Here is a 24,800-nt window from a genome sequence, read left to right as displayed (position 1 = left end):
GAACCACTGAGAGCAGAGAGAGGGGGCTGCTTCAGGAGCGGCTGGCCGGGATGCAGTGCACGGTGGCTCAGTTAGAGGGCGCCTGTCCCTGAAGCTAGAGAAGGACAGCTTCTCCTGACCGGCTTGGAAGTAAGTTTCAGCATGCCGTATACCGGCATATAAGACGACCCCCGACTTTTGAGAAGATTTTCATGTGTTAAAAAGTAGTCTTATACGCAGGAAAATACAGTAATTAGTAACATTCTAAGCAATATTTTGTATAATTTTACATGGCTGGCCAACCATAACCAGTTTAAAGGGAAACGGTCACGTAGAACATGGTGCGGGCAGCAAGCTATAGAGCATGAGCAGTTTTATGGGAAAAGATTTAGCAAAACATCACATACTTTACATATTTCCAGCTGAACCACACACAGCATGGATCCAGTATAACTTTTATTTAATTAATTTAAATTCCTGCTCATTCCGGGCTTGAAGTCCAGGAGGCGGTCCTATGAGTGATTGACAGCCTTCCCTCTAAGACTGTGTATACAGGGAGAGCTGTCAATCACTGATAGGACCGCCTCCTGAACATCAAAGCCCAGAATGAGCAGGAATATAAATGTATCAATTACAAGTTATTCTAAATCTTTTCCCATACCACTATATATGTCTGCTGAGCTCCTCCTCTATAACATGTTGCCTGCGGATTATTTCACAATTTTATGGTGACGGGTTCCCGTTAAAGGGACAGACCTGCTGATTTCAGCAGTCTGTCACTGTTTTGATGGCATTTAGTGCCATTATAGCACTGACCTACCGAAGGTTGCATTGCACACTAGCTCTGCGAGAGAGATGAGTCCGATGTTGCTGGCTGCCTCCACCTCTAGACAGTGAGCGACAGGTTTCTTTCCAATGCACAATAGATAAGAAACCTGTCTACTGGTGTCCAGGGGCAGTGAGCAGCATCAGATTCATCTCTCGGCAGGAGCTGCAGCTAGGCGGTACTATAAAAGTACTGTATGTCAGACCTCTGAAATCAACGTGTCGGTCACTACACTAGGTTGCCCTAAGTGAGTACAGCATAGTGCAGCTGACAGGTTCCCTTTAACCATTTTCTTAACCATAATACAATCGACTTACTGATTACACCCAGCTCTCTATTTGGGCTGCGACTCCCATTCCACCCTGCGGTCACATGACTGAACGATTACAGCAATCACTGATGGGGCATGACGTCCCATCTACTGATCATTGATGTCCCCTCCCTGTCACTTTGCCCCTTAGATCAGGGGTGTCACACTCATGGCCCTCCAGCTGTTGCAACACTACAACTCCCAGCATGCCCTGATAGCTGTAGGCTCTCTAAGCATAATGGAAGTTGTAGTTTTGCAACAGCTGGAGGGCCATGAGTTTGACCTATGTGCCTTAGATGGACCACACCAAATGCCTATTTTCTATGCAGAAGCACTGTGTGTATCAGCGCTCCTTCACTCCAGCAGACATTGAACAGTTTCTTCTGTCCTTTTTGTAATAAGAATAAAAGATAACTGTGTATTAAGTGTACATACATGCAGGCTAGTCATGATTTCTGAAGATGCTTGTCCTTAAACCATTTTTAAATATTATCTCGCTTCTTGTTAACTGGTAGATCAAGAAACATGTATGTGCTGTAATGTATCTTGGAAATGTGTATTACTCATATCTTCATTTAATTTAATATTATGGATTTAAAAGACACTCCGAACAGTTTCCTGGAATTGTGGGGGAATGGACTTACTTTAGACCAAGGATGCTCAACCTGCGGCCCTCCAGCTGTTGTAAAACTACAACTCCCACCATGCCCTTCTGTAGGATGATAGCTGTAGGCTGTCTGGGAATGATGGGAGGTGTAGTTTTGCAACTGCTGGAGGGCCGCAGGTTGAGCATGCCTGCTTTAGACCATCCTCTGGACTCAAATGACAAGATATATAGAATCTTTTCTCACCAAGCTGTATCTTTCTGCCTAGCTACCCCTGCGGTATAACATACTGCAGGTACAATGTGACTTACTAATCTTGGTGCGTGCTTACATACCTCTCACACATTATCTGGTGTCCTCTCCCCAACACATATCACACTTTCCTTTACGTCTGAAACATTCTCGTGTGTGTGCGAGTTGCAGGGATCTCCGTTTCCTAATTGCCTTGGATAACACATGAGCACATCCACTGGCACTCGTTTTCATTGTCCTGAATACCCAGGCCGATGCAAACAGAATGTCGGAGGAATAGTTGCCACTACAGCCTTTCCTCCCTCATTCTGTTCTACTCATTATCGGCAGCCCACCCCTTATTACACGGGGAGATCTGCTGCTGATAATCAGCCATCTTTTATCCTGATAGGTGATTTAACAAGCTTGTTTATCGGCTGCTCGATTATACGAGTTAGGTATTGCAAGCGAGCATCCCTTTTAACTTTTGTTAGTGATAATTTGCCAATAATCGTGTAGTCTAATAGGGCTGCACCATTTAGGATGTTTGCATTAATAATAATTCTTGTCATGTTCCCCTGACAATGCTGAACTTGTGGAATCTCTTGTTTGGAGCACCTGTCGCCTCTCCTGACGTGTGTTTTCCTAACTAGTTGCATTTTCCATGTAATAACCATTCTGGGGCATCTATCCTTACCAATTGAGGGGGTATCTCTGAACTGTGAGACACGATCCAATCAGTGCTACCAGTGTCAGACTGTGCAGGGACTAGGGTTGTTTCAGGTATCGAATTTTCGATACCCAATCAATACTTTTGTCTGGTATCGACCTCAATACCAGGATTTGCCTTTTTTCGATACTAGGCTTCGCTATTGTGAAGTCTAGTATCAGAGAACATGGAGAGCACTGCTCTGTGTGCTCCGTCTGCTCCTCAGCAGCACAGGGGAGAAGGAAGCACTCTCTCCCTCCCACCTGTGCCGCCGCTGCCACCAATGAGGAGAGGGGCGGGCACACTGCACCACCAATGAAAGTAAACGTTAAATACAAACCCAGGAAGCGGGGAGCTGTGATCAGCGGCAGTTAACCTCTCAGGTGCCACACCCTCCTCCTGTATTAAATGTTAATTATCATTGGTGGCGCAGTGTGCCCTCCTCCCCAGTATTAAAATCATTGATGGCAGTGGCCACAGGGTCCCCTCCCCTCCTCTTCATTGGTGGTGCAGTAGCAGCTTCTGATCGGAGCCCCAGCTCCTGGGGCTCCAATCGTTACCATGGCAGCCAGGAAGCTACTGAAGCCCTGGCTGCCATGGTAAGCTCCCTGCTGCTGTGTGTACTATACACAGGGCAGCAGGGAGAGTGTGAATAGGACAAGGGATTAAAAGATCCCAGGTTCTAGCCCCTAAGGGGTCTAATAGTTATTAAAGAAAAAGAAAAAAGAAAATAATATTAAGTATAAATCACCCCCTTCCCCAATTTTACATATAAAATATCTAAACAATAGATAAATAAACCTATTACATATTGCCACGTCTAAAAAGTCCAAACTATTAAAATATTTTTTTTAAATGTCCTATGCGGTGAGCGCCGTAACAGAAAATAAAATAAACTGCGGGATTTGCCTTTTTTTTTTTTTTTGTCACTTTGTCCCCCCAAAAAAAATAGGATCGGACTGTTCTATTATAGGCTGGACGTTCCATAAAATGCAGAATGCACGCAGCTTTTTTTTCCGCATGGTATCGAGTATCGCAATACTTTTTTATGGTATCGAAACATCCCTAGCAGGGACACGCCCCCTACTGGTAACAGCCAGCTGGACCTTTGTTGCAGACTGCTGGCAGTTCATAAAGTGAGGAATGGCAGAACACAGTCAGAAGAATAGATCCTCCAGAATTGTTATTACAAGGGGGATGCCAGCCATTACTAAAGCAGACATGGCAGGTTACAGGTCCTCTTTAAGCATTGAGTGACAAGGCAGACTCGTGGTGGTCACCACACTCCTAATTGACTAAGGGGTAAGTAATGTTTGCACATCCCCAGAAATTTTTTTACATTTACAGTACAGCCAGAAAAAATACTGCATTTCAAAAGAATCCCATAAAATGTATGCCCCAAAGAATGTCTTTATATAAATTTTTGCCCATAGAAATCTATAGGTTCATTATAATATAGATTTTATACAAATATAAGTATTTGACGTATGGTGTAGGGATTTTCTGATAATGTCTCATACCTTTTTTTGGCTGTTCTGTGGTCACTTGGGGTAGTCCTACAGTAAAAACAGCAGTCCACTGCTATAGGAATAAGCAGGGGTTCTTTTTATGGGACTGTCCGAAGCGGGTAGAGATGTGCAGAATTGTACAGTGGATGTCCGCACGAGTCCAGGACTGGCTGTTGGGGGTTACTAGGGTTGCTACCTTACTTTTAGCATTCTCTTTTAGTGTAAAAGTTTCATGATATGAATTTTAAGTGATTTTATCAGACTTTGTGTTTTCCCAGTTCTCTGCCGAACATATTGTTTGTCCTGCACAAGAACTGCATTTATTGTGGTATACATGCTGTGTGGTTCAGCTGGATGTATGTGGAATCTGTGATGTATGTTTTCCCATAAAACTATATATGGGTCTGCTCAGCTTCTCCTGCTCTATAACGTGATACCTGCAGATTGTACTGTTCTCTTTAGTGACTCATTCAGATGAGTGAAATTCATTCATACATAACAGACAGCACTGACCCATTCATATCAATCAACTCGTGTGAGCCTTTTTCAGTAGAACCCATTAGTCTGTGCTGAGAAAATTTTAGCTTGAACCACTCATCTCCATTTTACCACAGGACACATTCACTCAAGTGAATGGGTCTGCATGGAAAACAAGCCACACGTGGACGCCGTCCGTGTGTAATCGGTTTAAACTTGTCTGCGTTTACTGTCCAGAACAGGGATGAGTTTTAAATAGTTTAAGTGAATAAGGCCTTATGTACACAGCCATATGGATTTTCTGGTCCGCAAAATATGGATGACTACCGTGTGATATCCGTGTTGCATGCCTTTTTTTTTTTGAGGACCTATTGACGTTGGTCCGTGGTCTGCATTTTGCAGCCAAGTGTATGACATGTCCTATATTTTGTGGAATGAACATACAGGTGTGGAAAGCACACAGATCGTCCATGTGCTTTCCACAACCATGTGCCCGTTCCACAAAAAGATCCACAGACCCATTAAAGGCAACTGGTCCACAAAACCAAAAGATGTCAGACGGACGTCATATGTGTATTGCAGATCTGCATTTGCGGACCGCAAAATTCATACACTTGTGTGCGTGAGGCCTTAGCCCTAAGGCTTACAGGTAGGTTGTGTCCAAGCAGCACTCCTAATACAAGACTGATTATTACTAGGGAGGAGCAAACTTGTGTTTTCAAGTTCGGGTACAACGTTCGGGTTATCTAAGAATTCCCTTATGGATTCTTCTACTACATAACTTATGGTCCGTGGTAGTGGAATCCATAACAGAATTCTTAGATGACCCGAACTTGAAAACAGAAGGTCGCTCAACACTACTTATCACCTTGTGGCCTTGGTTCATCTCTGCCACATTAGTGTACAAGGTCCCGGAGAAGGTTGGCATACACAGAAATCATGTTGGCTATTTAGAAGAGCCCTTTCTTTTTCAGCTTGTTAAAGCCTTTTTCAAGTATGAAATTGGTTTGAAAAAGCTTAAGTAAGCTAAGTTTTGGATTATAGATGAAATCTTCTAAATATCCAGTATGATTTCTATGTACCGTCTATGTTCTATGTACCAACCTTCTGTGGGAGGCTGTCACTAACATCTAGTCTTAGGCCTCCTGCACATGACCGTTGTTGTGTCCGTTGTTCCGTCTTCCGTGATTTTCTGCGGACCCATTGACTTTCGATGGGTCCGTGGAAAACTCTGCTAATGCACAGTTTGTCATCCGCGTCCGTGATCCATGTTTCCAGTCCGTGAAAAAAATACCTGTCCTATTTTTTTCACGGACAACGGTTCGCGGACCCATTCAAGTCAATGGGTCCGTGAAATAACACGGAGGCACACAAGATTGTCATCCGCGTCCGTTTTTGCATGGCAAACCTGACCTTTTTTTTTTTACTTTCCTTTATGTCTGGAGATCCTCCAAAAATAAAGGAAGACACACGGAAACAAAAACGGACACGGATCATGGAACAACGGAGCCCCTTTTTGCGGACCGCAAAAAAATACTGTCGTGTGCATGAGGCCTTAATCTGCAGAAAGGATTAGTGGCAAGGGTACTCCACCAGCTTCCTGACAGAAGGCCTTTAAAGGGGTTATCCAATTTCTCAACACCCCGCCCCCCCCACATACACACACAAACATGTACCGGGCCCCTCACCGATAATATACTTACGCCGCTCCCGGCACCGCTCCTGGTCCCCACACCGCCGCTGCTGGTTCTCCATGCACATGGATGAAAGCATCCGGAGTTGGGGGGGAGGAGCAGCCAATGGCAGACAGGGACGAGCCTCCCTAGCATCGCGCGTGACACTAGGAAGGCTGGTCCCCGTCTGGCTGCTCGTCCACCCCAACACCAGATGTTTTCATCCGTGTACAGGTAGAAGCTGCGGTGCGGGGACCAGGAGCGGGGTAAGTATATTACCCGTGAGGGGCCAGGCACATGTGAAGGATGTTTGAGAAATTGGATAAACCCTTTAAGGCCATGTTCACACAGCAGAGTTTTCAGTTGGAATGTGCTGCAGAAATTTGAGGCTAATCTTCGATTTTTCTCTTGTGGATTTTCAGTTAGACATGCAGATCTGCAAACACATTTAACATTGATAACAATAGGGAGCAGGTTTTCAGCGGAGTCCACACAGATATTGGTGTGAACATGGCCGTCATTGTTTAAAGTGGGCTTACATTTTTCACTTTAAGTCTACATGCATAGTTGGGGGGTTGATGATATGTTTCGTTTGCTTGGAACTCCTCGTTATACATTTTCTCTAGTTAGTATTGGGTTAACGGGAGGCAAGAAAACCATCTGCTATCTGCATTTGAGAAGTCACTTCAGATGAAAAGTGTAAACGTGACACCCAGCCATTTGAGCACTTGGAGGTAGTGTCTAGATACCGATCGCTGGGTGGAGGGGGGGCAGCTTTGAAGCTGAAGTGTGAGCTTTGTGTCAGGCGCAGACGGCGGGGTCTAATCAGCTCCGGGATCTGTTTCACTGCTATATTAAGAAAGTGGCAGCGCTTTCGCCAGAGGCATTCCCCAGCGTTCAGAGTTGAAAAGGAGGAATGTTTGCGGTTTTGGTTGCCTCAATATCATACAAGCCGGAAATCTCTTGGTCTCCTATAGAAAATCCTCTTCATGTTCTACAGGCTGCAGGGGAGAGTTTTCCATAAACCATGCCTTTGATTAGCCCCAGACATAGTGATAGTCTGGTCTTATTAGATAGCCTGCACCAGAGTATTACTGTGGCTCTTGTGTGCTTTATGTTGAAAGAATATTAATCCTTTCCCTGTCTATGAAAATACATGTGGGGAATATTAAATAACAAGTTTTCATGTCATTTCAGCTCGTCGTTAGAATGACGTCCTGATCACTCATAAGGGACAATTCTCTGGTGTGTGTATTTAATATGGGTCCTGCCAGGCCATAATGAGTCAATCAACGCTTGTTTAAAGGACCTTCTACTCGGCTCGATGCTGTAGGGGAGGGGGGGGGGGGGGGTGGTGTAAGGCCCTTTTCACACGAGCGAGTATTCCACGCAGGTGCGCCCACACGGAATCCGGACCCATTCATGTCAATGGGGCTGTGTACATGTGCGTTGCATGAAAATCGCAGCATGTTCTATATTCAGCGATTTTCACACGACACTGGCCCCATAGAAGTGAATTAGGGCGGTGTGAAAATCGCATCCGCAAGCAAGTTTTTCACGGATGGTTGCTAAGAGATGTTGTTTGTATACCTTCAGTTTTTTATCACGCGTGTGCAAAACGCATTAAATCGCATTGCACCCGAACAATAAAAACTGAATGCAATGGCAGGCAAAACTGACTTTGCCTGCGAAATCGCGCATTTTTTACTGAACGCATCCGGACCTAATCCGGACACGCTCGTCTGCAAGGGGCCTAAGCATCTGCATAAAAGATCTGATCAGCCGAGGCCAGTGATCGGCCAAAGAAATGTTCCTAAAAACATTGGTTCCCGATCAGCAGCCCAAGATAGGACATCAATATTGTACTCCTGGAAAACCAACATAGCCCCCCCACCCCGAAATCGGTATTCAGATGTATACTGCGATGGGTACATTTACTTTTGGGTTAAACAGGGTTCAAAGGAGTCATCTTTGGACTTTGTTGACCTGTTATTCCTTCATTTCTGGTATTTTTGCTGGCTCACATTGCACGATAGACTGTGCTATTCTGTCTGGCGAAAGGAAAGGAATGGAAAACGGGTCAAACAAAGTCCAAAGATGAATCCTTCTAACTCTGTTTTACCCATTGAAGTCGAGGTACACATCTGAATTTGGGTTTCAGGTATTCAGACGTATGCCCCCGTCAGAAAGCCCTGATGAGAGCTAAACCACTATGTGAATGCAGCCGTAGGCTTTATATTGGGGAATATCTATGTATAACGTTACAATATGTTGCAGCCTTTTGTTTGAGGTACACTCTACATTGGGAGATCCCCCTGACTTGTGAAACTATAACTCCCAGCATGCAAACATGCTCGGTAGTACATCTAACTCCATTAGAACTGAGTGGATCATTCTGGGAGTTGTAGTTTCAGAACACCTGGAGTGCTAGAGGTTGCTGATCCCTGCCTACTGCAAAAGGCTGCAGTATATTCTCCCGTAAAGGCATACAGGGGGATACATTATTCGTAGACCACCATTGTGTATGTAATCTATATTTTTATATATATTGTAGGAAGGAACAAGGGGCCATCATTGATGGTCGGTACTCTTCACCGAGGTTCCTGGCCTCGGTTAGGTAAGAGCCGTTTTTTTTCCTGAGGTGTCAGTATTGCAGATTGCAGTCTGACACTTCAGCTGTTTAAATGGCTGTAAAGCTGATCCGGGACAGCTCTTACTGGGAGTAGCCAACGTGATGGGTGGGTGGCTACTCCCCACGTTCCAGGCCGGGTCTTGGCAGGTTTAAAAGCAGTCAGCACTATCAGGTGGGGTGGATTACTCCTCTCCGACAGGGGAGCACAGTCAGTCTGTGTTTGGGATCTGAAGCTGTGTGCCGTGCTGGAGGGCTGAGAGCCGCATGCTGGGAAACAGGCCCCCTAAAGCCTGTTGTGGACGGCTGGTGAAAAAACTGCTAACAAGGTGATTGTTTTGTTTCTTGGACTTTCCATTGTGTGAACTAATGCCAAGACTGCAAACTGTCATTTTGTTTTTTCCTTATGTGTGAATAAACACTGAAGTTTTGCTTTACCAACTGGTTTTTGCATCTGTACTGCATCCGCTTAGGCTACTTTCACACTCGCGTTTGGTGTGGATCCGTCATGGATCTGCAAAGACTGATCCGTTCAGATAATACAATCGTCTGCATCCATTCAGAACGGATCCGTTTGTATTATCTGTAACATACCCAATGGAGGACGGATTCGTTTTCTATTGCACCAGATTGTGTCACTGAAAACGGATCGCTCCCCATTGACTTACATTGTGTGCCAGGACGGATCCGTTTGGCTCAGTTTTCTCAGACGGACACCAAAACGCTGCAAGCAGCGTTATGGTGTCTGCCTCCAAAGCGGAATAGAAAACGAAACTGATGCGTTCTGAGCGGATCCTTTTCCATTCAGAATGCAATAGGGCAAAACTGATTCATTTTGGACCGCTTGTGAGAACCATGAACGGATCTCACAAACGGAAAACCTAAATGCCAGTGTGAAAGTAGCCTAGCACTGTCTACCAGAGCAAATCCCCACTATATATATATTTATACACACACACAATGGTAGGCTATGAAATGCATACACCGCTGTATTCCTTTATTGGAGAATATACTGCAGCCTCTGAGGTATACTGTACATTGGCAGATCCTCCTGAGCTGTACCTGTGTAGGTTGAAAATGAGATGTGAACAGAGCCTAAGCTTCATTAATTTACAACTGGTGAACCCATTTAAGACCAAATAGGCAGCAAAACTTCTCTGCAGAAGATTGAGGACCATTCGACTAGCCCATATTCCTTAGATCCCACTGAAATTGGCAGGTACGACAAGGTTTTTGGCCAGCTTCACTTTTACTGTATGTGATTGTAAAAGTGAAAATCTGATTTCTTTCTGTGGTTTTTACTTATATGCAAACAAAATCCCTTTTTACCAGTTTGAAAAGACGTCTAATGTGCAGCCAATTAGGTTCTTCCCCTTCTGAATCCTCCACACTGTAACCTACGTCTTCTTAGTCCTCCGCACCGAGTCTGTAACTTGCGTGTAGATGTCATAGGTGCTTTATTGAGGCAAGCTTTTTGTTTACATGTGTTTGCTGCACTAGATGGCAGTATTGCACAGGGCTGGGAGTCTGACCTGAGGGATTAGGAGCTGTGGGAGAGCAGCGTGCCTCACCTCCTGCCTCTGTTTACCCTGCCCTACCAGCGGAAGCCTTGACATCGCCCAGGCAGCAGCTCTCCATTCAGAGCGCACAGCACACTTGTTCAGACTTGTCTGTTCATTTTTCTTCTCCTTCCCTTATTTTAAAGGCGACTTCTGTCTTCGCCAGCCACTAATCAGCTGTTGCCGAGCGATGTCCAGCACAACGTCTTCATGCTGATAATGAACGCTTTTGGCTTGGCCCAGCTTTCCTTATTTCATTCTCTGGCACTGAAGCTGGCCACCACACAGCATTCAGAGATATTTATTATAAGGATAAAAAAGAGGCAAAAAATGTGGGATATCTGCCACTATAGGAGGACTTGCCCTTTTGTGTACTTCTGGATCACAGCATCTAAAGCAGAGCTGTCAATGGCAGCATATTGTTGGCACCGGCAGAACGGTTACCCCAAAGAATATAGCATTTGTCAAAGAATACAGTGGTCTCTCCCTTCAACAGTGATTGATGGCCCCCGGTAGTCATTAGTCACTGGTGAATGGGGCGAGGGGCCCGCTCCCCTCATGAATGCCCCGGACTACTGCTGTTTGGCAAGTACCCCACTATTTTTTGTTGTCTGGGCCCATAAAACAGGGCAGCACAGTGTGATGCTTTAACCAGCTACTACCATCATATCAATTTACCATCAGATGGGACAGATTAATCACATCCACATAATGATAATGGCCACTGGTGATATTGATTCGTCAGAGGTTTAGTGTTCATACCGACATGTTAAGGCCTATTAAGTAAAGACTGCCCCATGTAAATGTGCTTTCGCTGATCACTTCTTTTAGGTGGCACATAACATCATGGTTTACTGCCAGCTGTCCCCTCTAATATTGGGAACGAAGATCTTCTCAGCTGGCCTGTGTAAAAGGGACTTTACAAAACCGCTTTATGGCGTCACATATTACTTGTAAGGATAATCAGATAACATCCAACATATACTGTAAAAGCTCAAATATGTAAAACAGTAAAATCTTAATGGATTGGTTTGGAACCCATTTATCTGTTAGAGGGGTTGTCTAACAGGAGAGATGGGAGTAAGCACCGACTACAGCAGAGCGGGCCGGCACTCGCTGTGTCAGTAGCGCCCATTACAGTGCATGAGTTACACTGCTTCCATAGCTCCCATGTCGGCTGGCCACTTGGTGGTTAGCACTTTGTCCCATCTTGTCCTAGTAGCGACGAGAAGGGACGACCCTTTTAACTACAGATCATTGTCTGTGATGCCCAGTGGTGCATATTCCTGGTGTGTACAGTCCACGTCATCCAGGTATTACCTAGTGCATATGTTTTCGAAGCACCTATGAAAACCACATGCGCAGCGTTCCACCTGTAAAATCCATAGGTTAATAACCACATCACAAAACTGCAGGGAATTTTTTTTTTTTACGGGATTATGAACCACACTATGTGAATACACCCTTAGTATATGGTGCCTGGTCACTGGATTCATGTGTGATGTCTGGTGTGCGCTGTGATTTCTACCAAGCTCATCATCGGAAGGCTCCTTTATGGCAGCCGCTTTCTGTCAAGTGCAGTGGTGACGGAGGAGGTCTTGACGAATGCCAACTTGCCTGTCAGCATCTCGCTGACGATACAGACTGCCTTCCCTGCATTGTGGTGACAGCTTTTGGAAGGCGACCACAGAAAGTGTAAGTATCCTCAGCAGGACAGGGATATATTTGGATTGCTGACACACAACCTTACATCGGTCAAGGAATGTACATGAAATCACTGCTGTGTCCGTTCTGTGAGCCTCATTAGCTACCTCAGGCACTTGGGAGACGTTGTATAGGACTGCATTATTAATGACCAGGGTCGTCCCCTGGTCACAATACACACTGCTGGTGCAATAAAACTGCTGATTATGATCCATGCGAGCAGCGTGTGACTCCTTTTTAGGCAGGACATAAAGAGATGTATTGTAAGCAGCGGGTGTCAGCTGCCCGCCAATCCTCAGACTAATTGAGCCTCTAAAGTTAGACAGTTAGTCGGTTGTGAGGCGAGCATGCATGCAATAACCCGTGTTTTCTATCTGGTATCTATGTCCTCTCTTCAGGCCATCTCACTCACATTAAAGGTCACTCCAGACCTGGCGCCATGCTTCACAGAAACCATGCCGTTATGGTCAAGACTTAGTGATTTGTTATTGCCAGGCAGAGCGGGGATGCCAAGCAAGACTTTTTAGATTGGGTTAAATGTAACATTGGAACCTCTTGGAAGGAAGGAGAGTGCGAGTGGTTAATATGTAGGAGAAAAACTAATTCAGATCTGCATGCCCCAGAACTGTACGAGTGTGAATGGTATCTTACAGCTGAAGAGAATGCTGGATGTAACAACATGGCTGCCCGGTCACCCGTGATGCTTGTATGTGAAATATTCCACTTAACAACCACTATGGGGGAGATTTATCAAACTGGTGTAAAGTAGAACTGGCTTAGTTGCCCATAGCAACCAGTCAGATTCCACCTTTCATTTTTGACAGCTCCTTTGGAAAATGAAAGGTGGAATCTGATTGGTTGCCATGGGCAACTAAGCCATTTCTACTTGACACCAGTTTGATAAATCTCCCAATAGGTTTTTTAATCTGGAGTGCTTCTCAAGTTGTTCAGAGCCAGATTGTGACAGGAGAGGACAGTGGGGGGATATTTGGATTAGTACCACTAAGGTGGACCTTTTTGCATAACTTGACAAATACCTCCATTTCACTTTTCAGTTCACACATTAAGCATGCATTAGGGCTACTATCCTGATGGAATGAATTACCTATTAGATTGTTTTTTTTTTTTTTTTTTCCTCATCAGTTCTGATGTCAACCTATATGTACAGTGTAGTAACATATGGGTTAAATACGCCCATGTATCCCAGGCGAATCCTGTCCTATTTCATCTCCTTCCCTTGGACACACATCCTCACTTGCCGTCTGCAGACTGATTACATTTACTGGATTTCCAGATGCCCCATGAAGATTTCACTGGTTCTGTGGTTTCCTAATGTTGGTGGTAAGGAGGCCACTATATGGTATTGGTGTTATGGGGGTAGTAATGTCTTGTGTCCTCAGCCCAATTCCATGGGACAGACATGCCCATTGTCAGAGTGGAGGGTGTAGATCGAGCAATGGCATATTGAGTACTCTAGTTATATTTTGTTGTGTTTTGTCTTGTGTATTATTTGCTTTTGAGCAACGAGAATGAGTTCCTGAGGTCACATCATTTCCACTATATATAAGTGCTTGGTTTCCAGCTCTGGAGCAAAGTCTTTTGCTGGCTACTGAACAAAACCACGTGGCATTGGGGTTCTCCTGTTTCAGGAAGGCAGTTAAAAATGGGGAAAAGGTACGGGGAAAATAGCACTGCCACACACTGCCGAAATACCAATACCATATAGTGGCCAAATTAACTGCTTGCTACATTTGATTAGTGTAAAGGGGTTGTCTGCTTTGGATATTCCTTTTTGTGAGAAGAGAACCCTGATGATCAGAGCATCTATCCCAGCGCCACTACAGGGTAAATCACCCGCAATGCTAGGAGGGTTGGATATCCCTTTAAGGGACTGTCCATGTGCTGCCCAGACATGTTGGGTTCTCCATATCAGGAGATACTTTGCCACTACTCTGTGCTAAAACTTAGAGATGGTTACTGTAGAGGCATCCCTTCTTGTTAGATAGGAAATCCCTTACAGGTTGTTAGAAATTGTGTTTTCTTAACCAGACAACCTCCCTAAGGATGTTTGTTGGCTGCTTGACAAGCCCAATCTCAGCCAGGATGTGCTTGGGTGGTGGAGGCCCATTGCAGTTGCCCCTTTTGCCCATGCTATTATACAATGCTGAATAGCCCCTTGTAAGTGAAGAAGGTTGCAAATCTGACCGATTGTGCTAGCAGTTATTTCTGTAAGCAGGCAATATAAATGACCCTAATGTGACCATAGTTGGTGTTTCCCTGGAGTAGGCACCAAAGAGAGAGGACACAAATATTTATAGCGTTGTGAGAAGTGGTAATTGTCTGCCATAAAGACAGATCTGTGCAGCTATTAGTATGGAGGAAAGCTTCTCCCCAGCACCTAGCCAGGCGGTTACAATCTTGACCTCTTCTTGTGACTTGAGCATGTATGCTTCAAGACAAGGGAGAGCTCCGCTGTGTTTTCTTGACCTGCTGACTGTCCATTCACTCTCCATCTGTTATACTTCCCTTAGAGAAAAGTAGATGCCCTCCCCTTTATAAATCTTTCCTTCCAGGTGATAATTGATGCTCTCTCTCATTGAGGACAGCCTGGGTGGTTTCTTTTTCCTAAGTTCGTAGCAGAGGCAGGACAGCAATGTAGTGTTGTGCATGACATCCGGCTAGTAACTAAACACAGCGTAATATCCGATTTACTTCCATTTACAATTCCCAATATACTCTGATATATGTTAATTATAGATTCTGCCTCTTAACCACTTAAGGACCACAGGTTTATACCCCCCTAGTGACCAGGCCCTTTTTTACAAATCGGCACTCCACAATTTAATGGTTTATTGCTCGGTCATGCAACTTACCACCCAAATGAATTTTACCTCCTTTTCTTCTCACTAATAGAGCTTTCATTTGGTGGTATTTCATTGCTGCTGACATTTTTACTTTTTTTTGTTATTAATCAAAATTTTACTAAATTTTTGCAAAAAAATGTCATTTTTCAGTTGTAAAATTTTTCCAAAAAAACGACATCCATATATAAATTTTTCTCTAAATTTATTGTTCTACATGTCTTTGATAAAAAAAATATAATGTTTGGGTAAAAAAAAAAAATGGTTTGGGTAAAAGTTATAGCATTTACAAACTATGGTACAAAAATGTGAATTTCCGCTTTTTGAAGCAGCTCTGACTTTCTGAGCACCTGTCATGTTTCCTGAGGTTCTACAATGCCCAGACAGTAGAAAAAAACCAAAAATGACCCCATTTCGGAAAATAGACACCCTAAGGTATTCACTGATGGGCATAGTGAGTTCATAGAACTTTTTATTTTTTGTCCACAAGTTAGCGGAAAATTATGATTTTTTTTTTTTTTTCCTTACAAAGTCTCATATTCCACTAACTTGTGACAAAAAATAAAAACTTCCATGAACTAACTATGCCCATCACGAAATACCTTGGGGTGTCTTCTTTCCAAAATGGGGTCACTTGTGGGGTAGTTATACTGCCCTGGCAATTTAGGGGCCCTAATGTGTGGGAAGTAGTTTGAAATCCAAATGTGTAAAAAATAACCTGTGAAATCCTAAAGGTGCTCTTTGGAATGTGGGCCCCTTTGCCCACCTAGGCTGCAAAAAAGTGTCACACATCTGGTATCACCGTACTCAGGAGAAGTTGGGCAATATGTTTTGGGGTGTCATTTTACATATACCCATACTGGGTGAGATAAATACCTCGGTCAAATGCCAACTTTGTATAAAAAAATGGGAAAAGTTGTCTTTTGCTGAGATATTTATCTCACCCAGCATGGGTATATGTAAAATGACACCCCAAAACACATTGCCCAACTTCTCCTGAGTACGGCGATACCATATGTGTGACACTTTTTTGCAGCCTAGGTGGGCAAATGGGCCCACATTCCAAAGAGCACCTTTAGGATTTCACAGGTCATTTTTTTACACATTTTGATTTCAAACTACTTTGCACACATTAGGGCCCCTAAATTGCCAGGGCAGTATAACTACCCCACAAGTGACACCATTTTGGAAAGAAGACACCCTAAGGTATTTTGTGATGGGCATAGTGAGTTCATGGAAGTTTTTTTATTTTTTGTCACAAGTTAGTGGAATATGAGACTGTAAGTAAAAAAAAAACATAATTTTCTGCTAACTTGTGACAAAAAATAAAAAATTCTAGGAACTCGCCATGCCCCTCACGGAATACCTTGGGGTGTCTTCTTTCCAAAATGGGGTCACTTGTGGGGTAGTTATACTGCCCTGGCAATTTAGGGGCCCTAATGTGTGCGAAGTAGTTTGAAATCAAAATCTATAAAAAATTACCTGTGAAATCCGAAAGGTGCTCTTTGGAATTTGGGCCCCTTTGCCCACCTAGGCTGCAAAAAAGTGTCACATGTGGTATCGCCGTACTCAGGAGAAGTTGGGGAATGTGTTTTGTGGTGTCATTTTACATATACCCATGCTGGGTGAGAGAAATATCTCGGCAAAAGACAACTTTTCCCATTTTTTTTATACAAAGTTGGCATTTGACCAAGATATTTATCTCACCCAGCATGGGTATATGTAAAATGACACCCCAAAACACATTGCCCAACTTCTCCTGAGTACGGCGATAACAGATGTGTGACACTTTTTTGCAGCCTAGATGCGCAAAGGGGCACAAATTCCTTTTAGGAGGGCATTTTTAGACATTTGGATCCCAGACTTCTTCTCACGCTTTAGGGCCCCTAAAATGCCAGGGCAGTATAAATACCCCACATGTGACCTCATTTTGGAAAGAAGACACCCCAAGGTATTCAATGAGGGGCATGGAGAGTTCATAGAATTATTATTTTTTTGGCACAAGTTAGCGGAAATTGATATTTTTTTTTTTCTTTTTTTTTTTTTCTCACAAAGTCTCCCTTTCTGCTAACTTGGGACAAAAATTTCAATCTTTCATGGACTCAATATGCCCCTCAGCGAATACCTTGGGGTGTCTTCTTTCCGAAATGGGGTCACATGTGGGGTATTTATACTGCCCTGGCATTTTAGGGGCCCTAAAGCGTGAGAAGTCTGGAATATAAATGTCTAAAAAATTTTACGCATTTGGATTCCGTGAGGGGTATGGCGAGTTCATGGGAGATTTTATTTTTTGACACAAGTTAGTTGAATATGAGAAGAAAAAAAAAAGAAAAAAATTTCCCGCTAACCTGGGCCCAAACAATTTCTGAATGGAGCCTTACAGGGGGGTGATCAGGGAGTGTATATGGGGTGATCACCCCCCCTGAAAGGCTCCATTCAGACGTTCATATGTTTTATACGGATCCACGGATACATGGATCGGATCCGCAAAACACATACGGACGTCTGAATGGAGCCTTACAGGGTAGTGATCAATGACAGGGGGGTGATCAGGGAGTCTATATGGGGTGATCACCCCCCTGTCATTGATCACCTCCCTGTAAGGCTCCATTTAGATGTCTGTATGTGTTTTGCGGATTCGATCCATGTATCCGTGGATACGTAAAAAACATATGGCCGTCTGAATGGAGCTTTACAGGGGGGTGATCAATGACAGGGGGGTGATCAGGGAGTCTATATGGGTGATCACCCCCCTGTCATTGATCACCCCCCTGTAAGGCTCCATTCAGACGTCCGTATGTGTTTTGCGGATCCGATCCGTGCATCCGCAAAACACATACGGACCTCTGAATGGAGCCTGCCTTACAAGGGGATGATCAATGACAGGGGGGTGATCAGGGAGTCTATATGGGGTGATCAGGGGTTAATAAGTGACAGGGGGGGGTGTAGTGTAATGGTGTTTGGTGCTACTTTACAGGGCTGCCTGTGTCCTCTGGTGGTCGATCCAAGCAAAAGGGACCACCAGAGGACCAGGTAGCAGGTATATTAGACGCTGTTATCAAAACAGCGTCTAATATACCTGTTAGGGGTTAAAAAAATCGCATCTACAGCCTGCCAGCGAACGATCGCCGCTGGCAGGCTGGAGATCCACTCGCTTACCTTCCGATCCTGTGAACGCGCGCACCTGTGTGCGCGCGTTCACAGGAAATCTCTGCTCACGCGAGATGACGCCAATCGGCGTTAGTGTAGCCTGAGAGCGCCGCAGCAATGACGCCTTTCGGCGTTAGCGTGGCGGCAAGCTGTTAAAGGGCCCTGCCTGTATTGGATTTGAATTCGGCATGTTTTTTTTTTTTTTTTTTCCTTTTCATTTTTTTTTTTTTTATATTTTTTTTTTCACTCGACATAGCCATTTCAGAGCTTGTTTTTTTTTGCCAGTGCAAAAACTGTAGAATTTTATGATTTTTGTTGAAAGGAAATGTCACCAAAAATGTTATCTACCAGTTAAAACCAGATAGTAACATCTTTTTTTCTAATCTGTTTTTATTTTCTGATTGTAGATTTTTTTTTAATTCTATTTTCTGAACATGATTATGGGGACGGCCATCTTGCCTGAGCCGTTCTTAACAGCATTTACACAGCATTAAGAAAATTGCTTTACTGCAGCCACGTGGTCCAGAGACACAATGGTCTGGAGAGGACCTCATTGACTTCTATGGCAGAGTTTTCTAGTCATGTTCTGTGACTTGTGCAGAGGTCATTGTACAAGGAAGGAATAGATAAGCTCTGACAATTACCTATTCGGAATAGTGGATCCTGTCTTATCTATACCCAGAGGTGATATCATTACAGGCAGGATTAGAATGATATATAACTGCAGTAAAGTGATCTGTACAGTGTGCCATTCTATGTTTCTATATTAGAGGGGCAAAGGTTTAAAAGTAATATCAGGAAGTATTACTTTACTGAGAGAGTAGTGGATGCATGGAATAGCCTTCCTGCAGAAGTGGTAGCTGCAAATACAGTGAAGGAGTTTAAGCATGCATGGGATAGGCATAAGGCCATCCTTCATATAAGATAGGGCCAGGGGCTATCCATAGTATTTAGTATATTGGGCAGACTAGATGGGCCAAATGGTTCTTATCTGCCGACACATTCTATGTTTCTATGTTACAGACCAAGAAGTGGCGTCAATTATTAGAAATAGTGGCCAGTGCGAAAACTGCAGGATTTTAGGTTTTAGTTTAAATATAAAAAGTGACATGGGAAATTAAAAATAACATAATCGAAAAGTATATTAAACATAAAAAAGTGATTTAAACAGCAGGTCATTTTCTGATGACACATTCCATTTAAATATAGATATTAACTTGGAAAATTAAAAAATAACCACCAAAAATATAAAAAAAATAAATGTTAAACATAAAAATATGATTAAAACAATAGGTAATTTTCTGATGCCACATTTCCTTTAAGCTAAACTATAAGGCAGTTTTCACAGAATCACATGGCCTCTGTATAAGTTGCCAGTGTGCCTTCTGCAATTTACTGAAAGGGTGGCCCATTGTAGAAATGCCTATTCTTCTCCGCAAAACGGACAAGAATAGAACATGTTATAATTTTTTGCGGGGCCATGGAATGGAGAAACGGATGCAGACCCGAACAACAGTCGTGTGCATGAGGCCTTAAGTGCAGGAACTGGCATTACCTAGAAAACCCACGTAGAATATGTGCCACAGCCTCCTGACCAAGTAGTCACCTTGCATTCACCACATGGAAAACAGTGTTGTTGAGTTCTTGTTATGTGGACTACATGTCCCAGCAATCATTCCCCCACTTCCCTCATGTTTTTCCGCTTACTAGCTAACTCTTGCTGGCAGTCCCACTTCTCTGGGGACCACATACTCCACCAGCAGTAGTGTAGGAACTCAGCTAGCCGCCTTCTTTATGAATGCATTCATTTTGGGGCAGAGCCCTGGAGATGAGCTTTCTGCATCAGTCTCCTACCAGTAATTATACTGTAACTAGATCTGGGGAAGACTGTACAGTGTTATCTCATGTAGCTTCTCTGCACACACCCTTACGGTTCTTTATTTCATGCGTGGGTTTCCCAGCTATTCCCATTCATCGTGCCGCCAGTACTAGATAAGCGCCGGATGCTGTCTGTACCAGCCAGCTGCTGTTTGCTGTCATGTGGGTGGTATCCATCTTCCTCTTTTAGCAGCAAGACTTGGAGCTTATTCATGTTTAGGATGTTTGCTCACTAGTCACCGGTGTCACTGATCTTTTACATCCCCTAAACCAGTATTTTATACTATCTGCTCCGTTTAGCCTTTCTAAATACAAATTATTTTTGTAATACGTTATTTGGCCGGAGCCTTGGCTGCTTATTTCTTGCACGTGCTTACCTATTGGGCAGTAGCTAAGCAAACTTCTTTTCTGACTTTCATATCGGAGGTTGCAGATTATAGGATATACTAACGTATCCACCTACACCATACATTGCTTCTAAACCCTGACTTGTATCTGGATAGCATTGTCTAAGCTTGAATACATAGGAAAAGGGCTCTTAATAGAAGTGACCATCTGAATATGAACTGGTGCAGTGCCTGATACCTGGCATATCCTAAAACTATCATCTTATGTAGTTATCCTTGTTCCATTAACCTATAGCACTGGGGAGGATGACTGCAGGGAATCTGATGTCCTCATAGCTGCTTTCCTCTAGTACCTACATTTTCCTTACCTATTAAAAGGAGCAGCTAATATGATAAAAGTGTATTAGGAAACTGGTTTTATTACTATTCCTTAATATACCGCATATATTGATGGTAATTGCTGTTTTCTGCTCATTAAGGCTACTTTCACACTAGCGTTCGATCGGATCCGTTCTGAACGGATCCGCTCATATTAATGCAGACGGTGGCTCCGTTCAGAACGGATCCGTTTGCATTACCATGAACAAAAAAAATAAAAACATTTTTTTTTTTGGTTCATGATAGTGCAAACGGATCCGTTTTGACTTTACATTGAAAGTCAATGGGGGACGGATCCGTTTGAAAATTGAGCCATACTGTGTCAACTTCAAACGGATCCGTCCCCATTGACTTACATTGTAAGTCTGGACGGATCCGTTTGCCTCCGCACGGCCAGGCGGACACCCGAACGCTGCAAGCAGCGTTCAGGTGTCCGCCTGCTGAGCGGAGCGGAGGACAAACGGTGCCAGACTGATGCGTTCTGAGCGGATCCGTATCCACTCAGAATGCATTAGGGCTGGACGGATCCGTTCGGAGACGCTTGTGAGAGCCTTCAAACGGAACTCACAAGCTGAGCCCCGAACGCAAGTGTGAAAGTAGCCTTACTGGTATAATTCTCAATATGAAGCAGCTTCTCAAAGGGATGGTCTTAGCTGTCTCTGCAGCTTCATAGAGTTGAGTGGAGCGGCAGCACTGACGAGTCGTGAGCGGGGGCGCTGAACACAGCCCATGTTCTCCTCGTTGGAGCTCCTGCCAATCAGACACTTGTCCACTATATTATGGGGATAGTTGTTGTAATAGGACAAACCCTTTAACCATTACTTTAAATCATTTGTACACAAAAAGATTTCTTTAAATGAGTGGCCACTTCCTAGTTACATATCTGAAATGATCTAAACTGTTGTATTTTGACACAGTCAACTGTAAATCCCCCATTGCTTATCCCAGCACACCAGTTCAGGCCTCCTTTAGCCCGGGGATTAGGTATGTGGACAAGGGACAGCAGCACTGCCCTATCCATTGGACTCCAGATGGTGCAGTTGGGTAAGCTACAACTGCTTACCCTTCTGCAGGCACCTGAGATTCTGCCCTCTTTGTGCATGTGCTGAACTCATTCTGCCATCACCTGCGCATAAAGGTAGGCAGCCATGGAAAGAGTCACATAGGTAAATCAAGTGCTCGCCACCATCTTGAGTCCGGTGACGTCTCTGTCAATCCATGGGCAGTGGGGGTCGTCTTCAGTTTCATCTGGGGCATGCAGTGGTGGAATTTAGAGTTGCCTGTATTAAAACAGATTTTAGAAATGTATCTAGAAAGGGGCCAACCCCTTTCAGGGAAAATCTTTGGTGAAAAAGAGTAAAGATACTCTCTAATGCTTATTTTTTATCGTGTACTTTTTTTTTTTTTCTCTCTGTTGCCGAAGAACGTTTAAAATTGGTATAAAGGAAAAGTGAAGCAGCATGTGTGGCGCATGTCTTTAGAAGCCAATCCAAAGCAAATTTTAAATATGGCTGCCCTTCCTGGTGGCACTGTTGCAAAAATGACTGCCACAACAAATGAATGCCAACATGTTTGTTATTAATATATGCAAATGCCTCTTTTGGATGTTAGTCAGTGTTGTCACATGTATGTGGAGTGCAGAGACACAGATTCAGTGCAGGAACCTGCAGAAAAGCGGATTTTTAATTTGCATGTGAACGGAGAAGAAAATCAGTACGAGCCGAGTAAAGTTTTTATAATGTGGCTCAACTATTCAGGTAGAATTTGCTTCAGGCTCTTTATTCTTTGAACTGAAAAGGTTTAATACTGGATTATTTAGATCTTTGATTTTCAATCTAAATTTTTAAGGTTACTCTATGTTCAGATTGCCTGGTGTGTATTTCCCCCACTGAGAATAAGGATATTATGTTAAAAGAGAAGTCAAGGATTAGTGATTGTTGATAGTCGTCCATTCTGTAATGTAGAGGGACAGGTGCTGTTCAGATATGTCATTTTAGGGAAACTTAACCCTTGTTCTAGTTTAAGCCCCAAGGACCTTAAACGTGATGAAAAATCCACTTCAAAAAGTATTTTCTCTTTGACAGAGCTGTCTGATAATTTGTATTATGTATGTTTACGTCTTCTGAGCAGCAGAGACATTTTCTTCGAGACCTTAAGTGTAATTCATAAAATGCGCTAACTACATACTGAAAACCATCTGTGAGAGTATTTCTTCAAAAGGTTTGGGAATCCCTAAAATTCAAATTTTAAATGTTTTCTTGTTTCTCCCTGTAGAAAAAGTACGAGAAATCCAGGAAAAACTTGAAGCCTTTATCGAAGCCCTTCATCAAGAAAAGTAGCGTGAATAGGTAACAGGTCCGTCACTAATATGACCTTGTCTTGTTCCATATATATTTTTGTTATAAATTGTCCCGCTTCTAATATGTATTTTAACATTTTTCAATATCTCCTCCTTTAGGTTATGAATTTGCAGAAAATAAATAAATCTTGGTGTTCATGAATTTCCGGCTTAAAGCTGCCTTCTGACGCAGTGTCTCCTATATCAGACATTGCTCCAGGATGAAGAAGAAAGCCCTTGTCTTGGGTTTCTATGAAAGACTGGCTACTTGAAGACTTGTCGTGTTTATAGGAGTCTCCAGCGAAGACATGTCTACCTGTTGCTGCAGTTTTGTGTTTGTGCTGTACCTTTATCACGTTTTTACTCGAGCAAGAAATCTGGGCATAACTCACCATTTTATCATTTGTATATAGCCTTATCTACCTTCTTTTCCTTCCACGATACAGACTGCATGTTAATGGTATCTCCGCTTTCATATGAAATGAGCTCAGCAGCATAAGTAATGCTATACTCAGAATGAATTGAAGGCTTCAGCTATGCTGAGAGACTAAATGTTCAAATTAACTTATTGGGTACTGAGTTGTACTCCCCTACACTTGTTTATAGCCCAAAAAAAATAAAAGATTAAATGTGTTTTGGGCAAAATTTGCCGAATAACTGAACACGTAGATGTCTGTTTTCTCTTCTTCCACAGAGCACTTATGTCATTTTAGTTACCAATCAATCATAAGTTTAATAACTTTTTAAGGTTGGATTTCCATGTTCAGTTTTTTACAGGTTTTGAAGCCAAAGCCAGGAATGGATTCAGAAAGAGAAAAAGGCTCAGCCTGTTTTTTATATATGTCCTCAGTTTATGATCCGTCCCCTGGCTTTGGCTTCAAAAGCTGCATGAAAAACCTGAATATGGAAACCAGAGGACAGCAAGCCTTAAAGGGGTATTCCAGATTTATTTTTATTTTTTTATATATAAATTTATTTATATAATAGAAAATTATATAATTTTCTAATATACATGCATTTAAAATTTCGCATACATACCTTTCTTATATCAGGCAGTTGACCTATATATGCAGTAGAATGGTATCAGTTCTATGTAATGTATCCATAGCTTAAAGGGAACCTGTCACCGGGATTTTGTGTAATGAGCGGAGGACATGGGTTGCTAGATGGTCGCTAGCACATCCGCAATACCCAGTCCAAGTAGCCCTCTGTGCTTTTATTGTGTTAGCTACCTAGGCCGATAACTGAAAGCCAGGTCACATGATACTTGTAAGGGTCACATGATGGCTCACGTGACTGATGCCATGTTTAGTCCTATCCAGCTCTATTTTGGATGCATTTTACAGGACTAAAATGGGCTGTACCATTTTTTCTTTTTCTTTTAGTGAGGAGGTTACTGTATGAATATAATAAAGGTCTGCAAGCAAAATGTTAACTAGATGTATATTAGAAAATTGTTCAACATCTTATTCTCTACATAAATAAATGTAATCATTAAAACCGGAATAACTCTTTTTAAAGGGGTTATCCCATCTTGGACAATGGGGGGCATATCGCTATGATATGCGCCCATTGTCTAATAGATGCGGGTCCCACCTCTGGGACCCGCACCTACAAGGAGAACGGAACAGAGAAAGT

At 43.1% G+C, this 24,800-nt stretch overlaps 1 protein-coding gene across 12 annotated transcripts in view; it reads left to right on the top strand.

The window, feature by feature from the left end:
* The window catches only part of OPA1 (OPA1 mitochondrial dynamin like GTPase), a 143,449-nt gene extending 119,625 nt beyond the window's left edge, over positions 1-23,824 (top strand). For all 12 annotated transcript variants that reach the window (XM_044288769.1, XM_044288767.1, XM_044288762.1 and 9 more), the window contains 2 exons: positions 23,099-23,179; positions 23,283-23,824. In XM_044288769.1, the coding sequence (XP_044144704.1) occupies positions 23,099-23,163 (65 nt within the window). In that variant the 3' untranslated portion in view covers positions 23,164-23,179; positions 23,283-23,824. The remainder of the gene's footprint in view (positions 1-23,098; positions 23,180-23,282) is intronic.
* The last annotated feature ends 976 nt before the right edge of the window (positions 23,825-24,800 follow it).

This window comes from Bufo gargarizans, chromosome 4 (assembly GCF_014858855.1).
Source record: "Bufo gargarizans isolate SCDJY-AF-19 chromosome 4, ASM1485885v1, whole genome shotgun sequence".
Lineage (NCBI taxonomy): Eukaryota > Metazoa > Chordata > Amphibia > Anura > Bufonidae > Bufo > Bufo gargarizans.
Note: the sequence above shows the minus strand (reverse complement) of the source record. Positions and strands in the feature narration are given on the sequence as shown.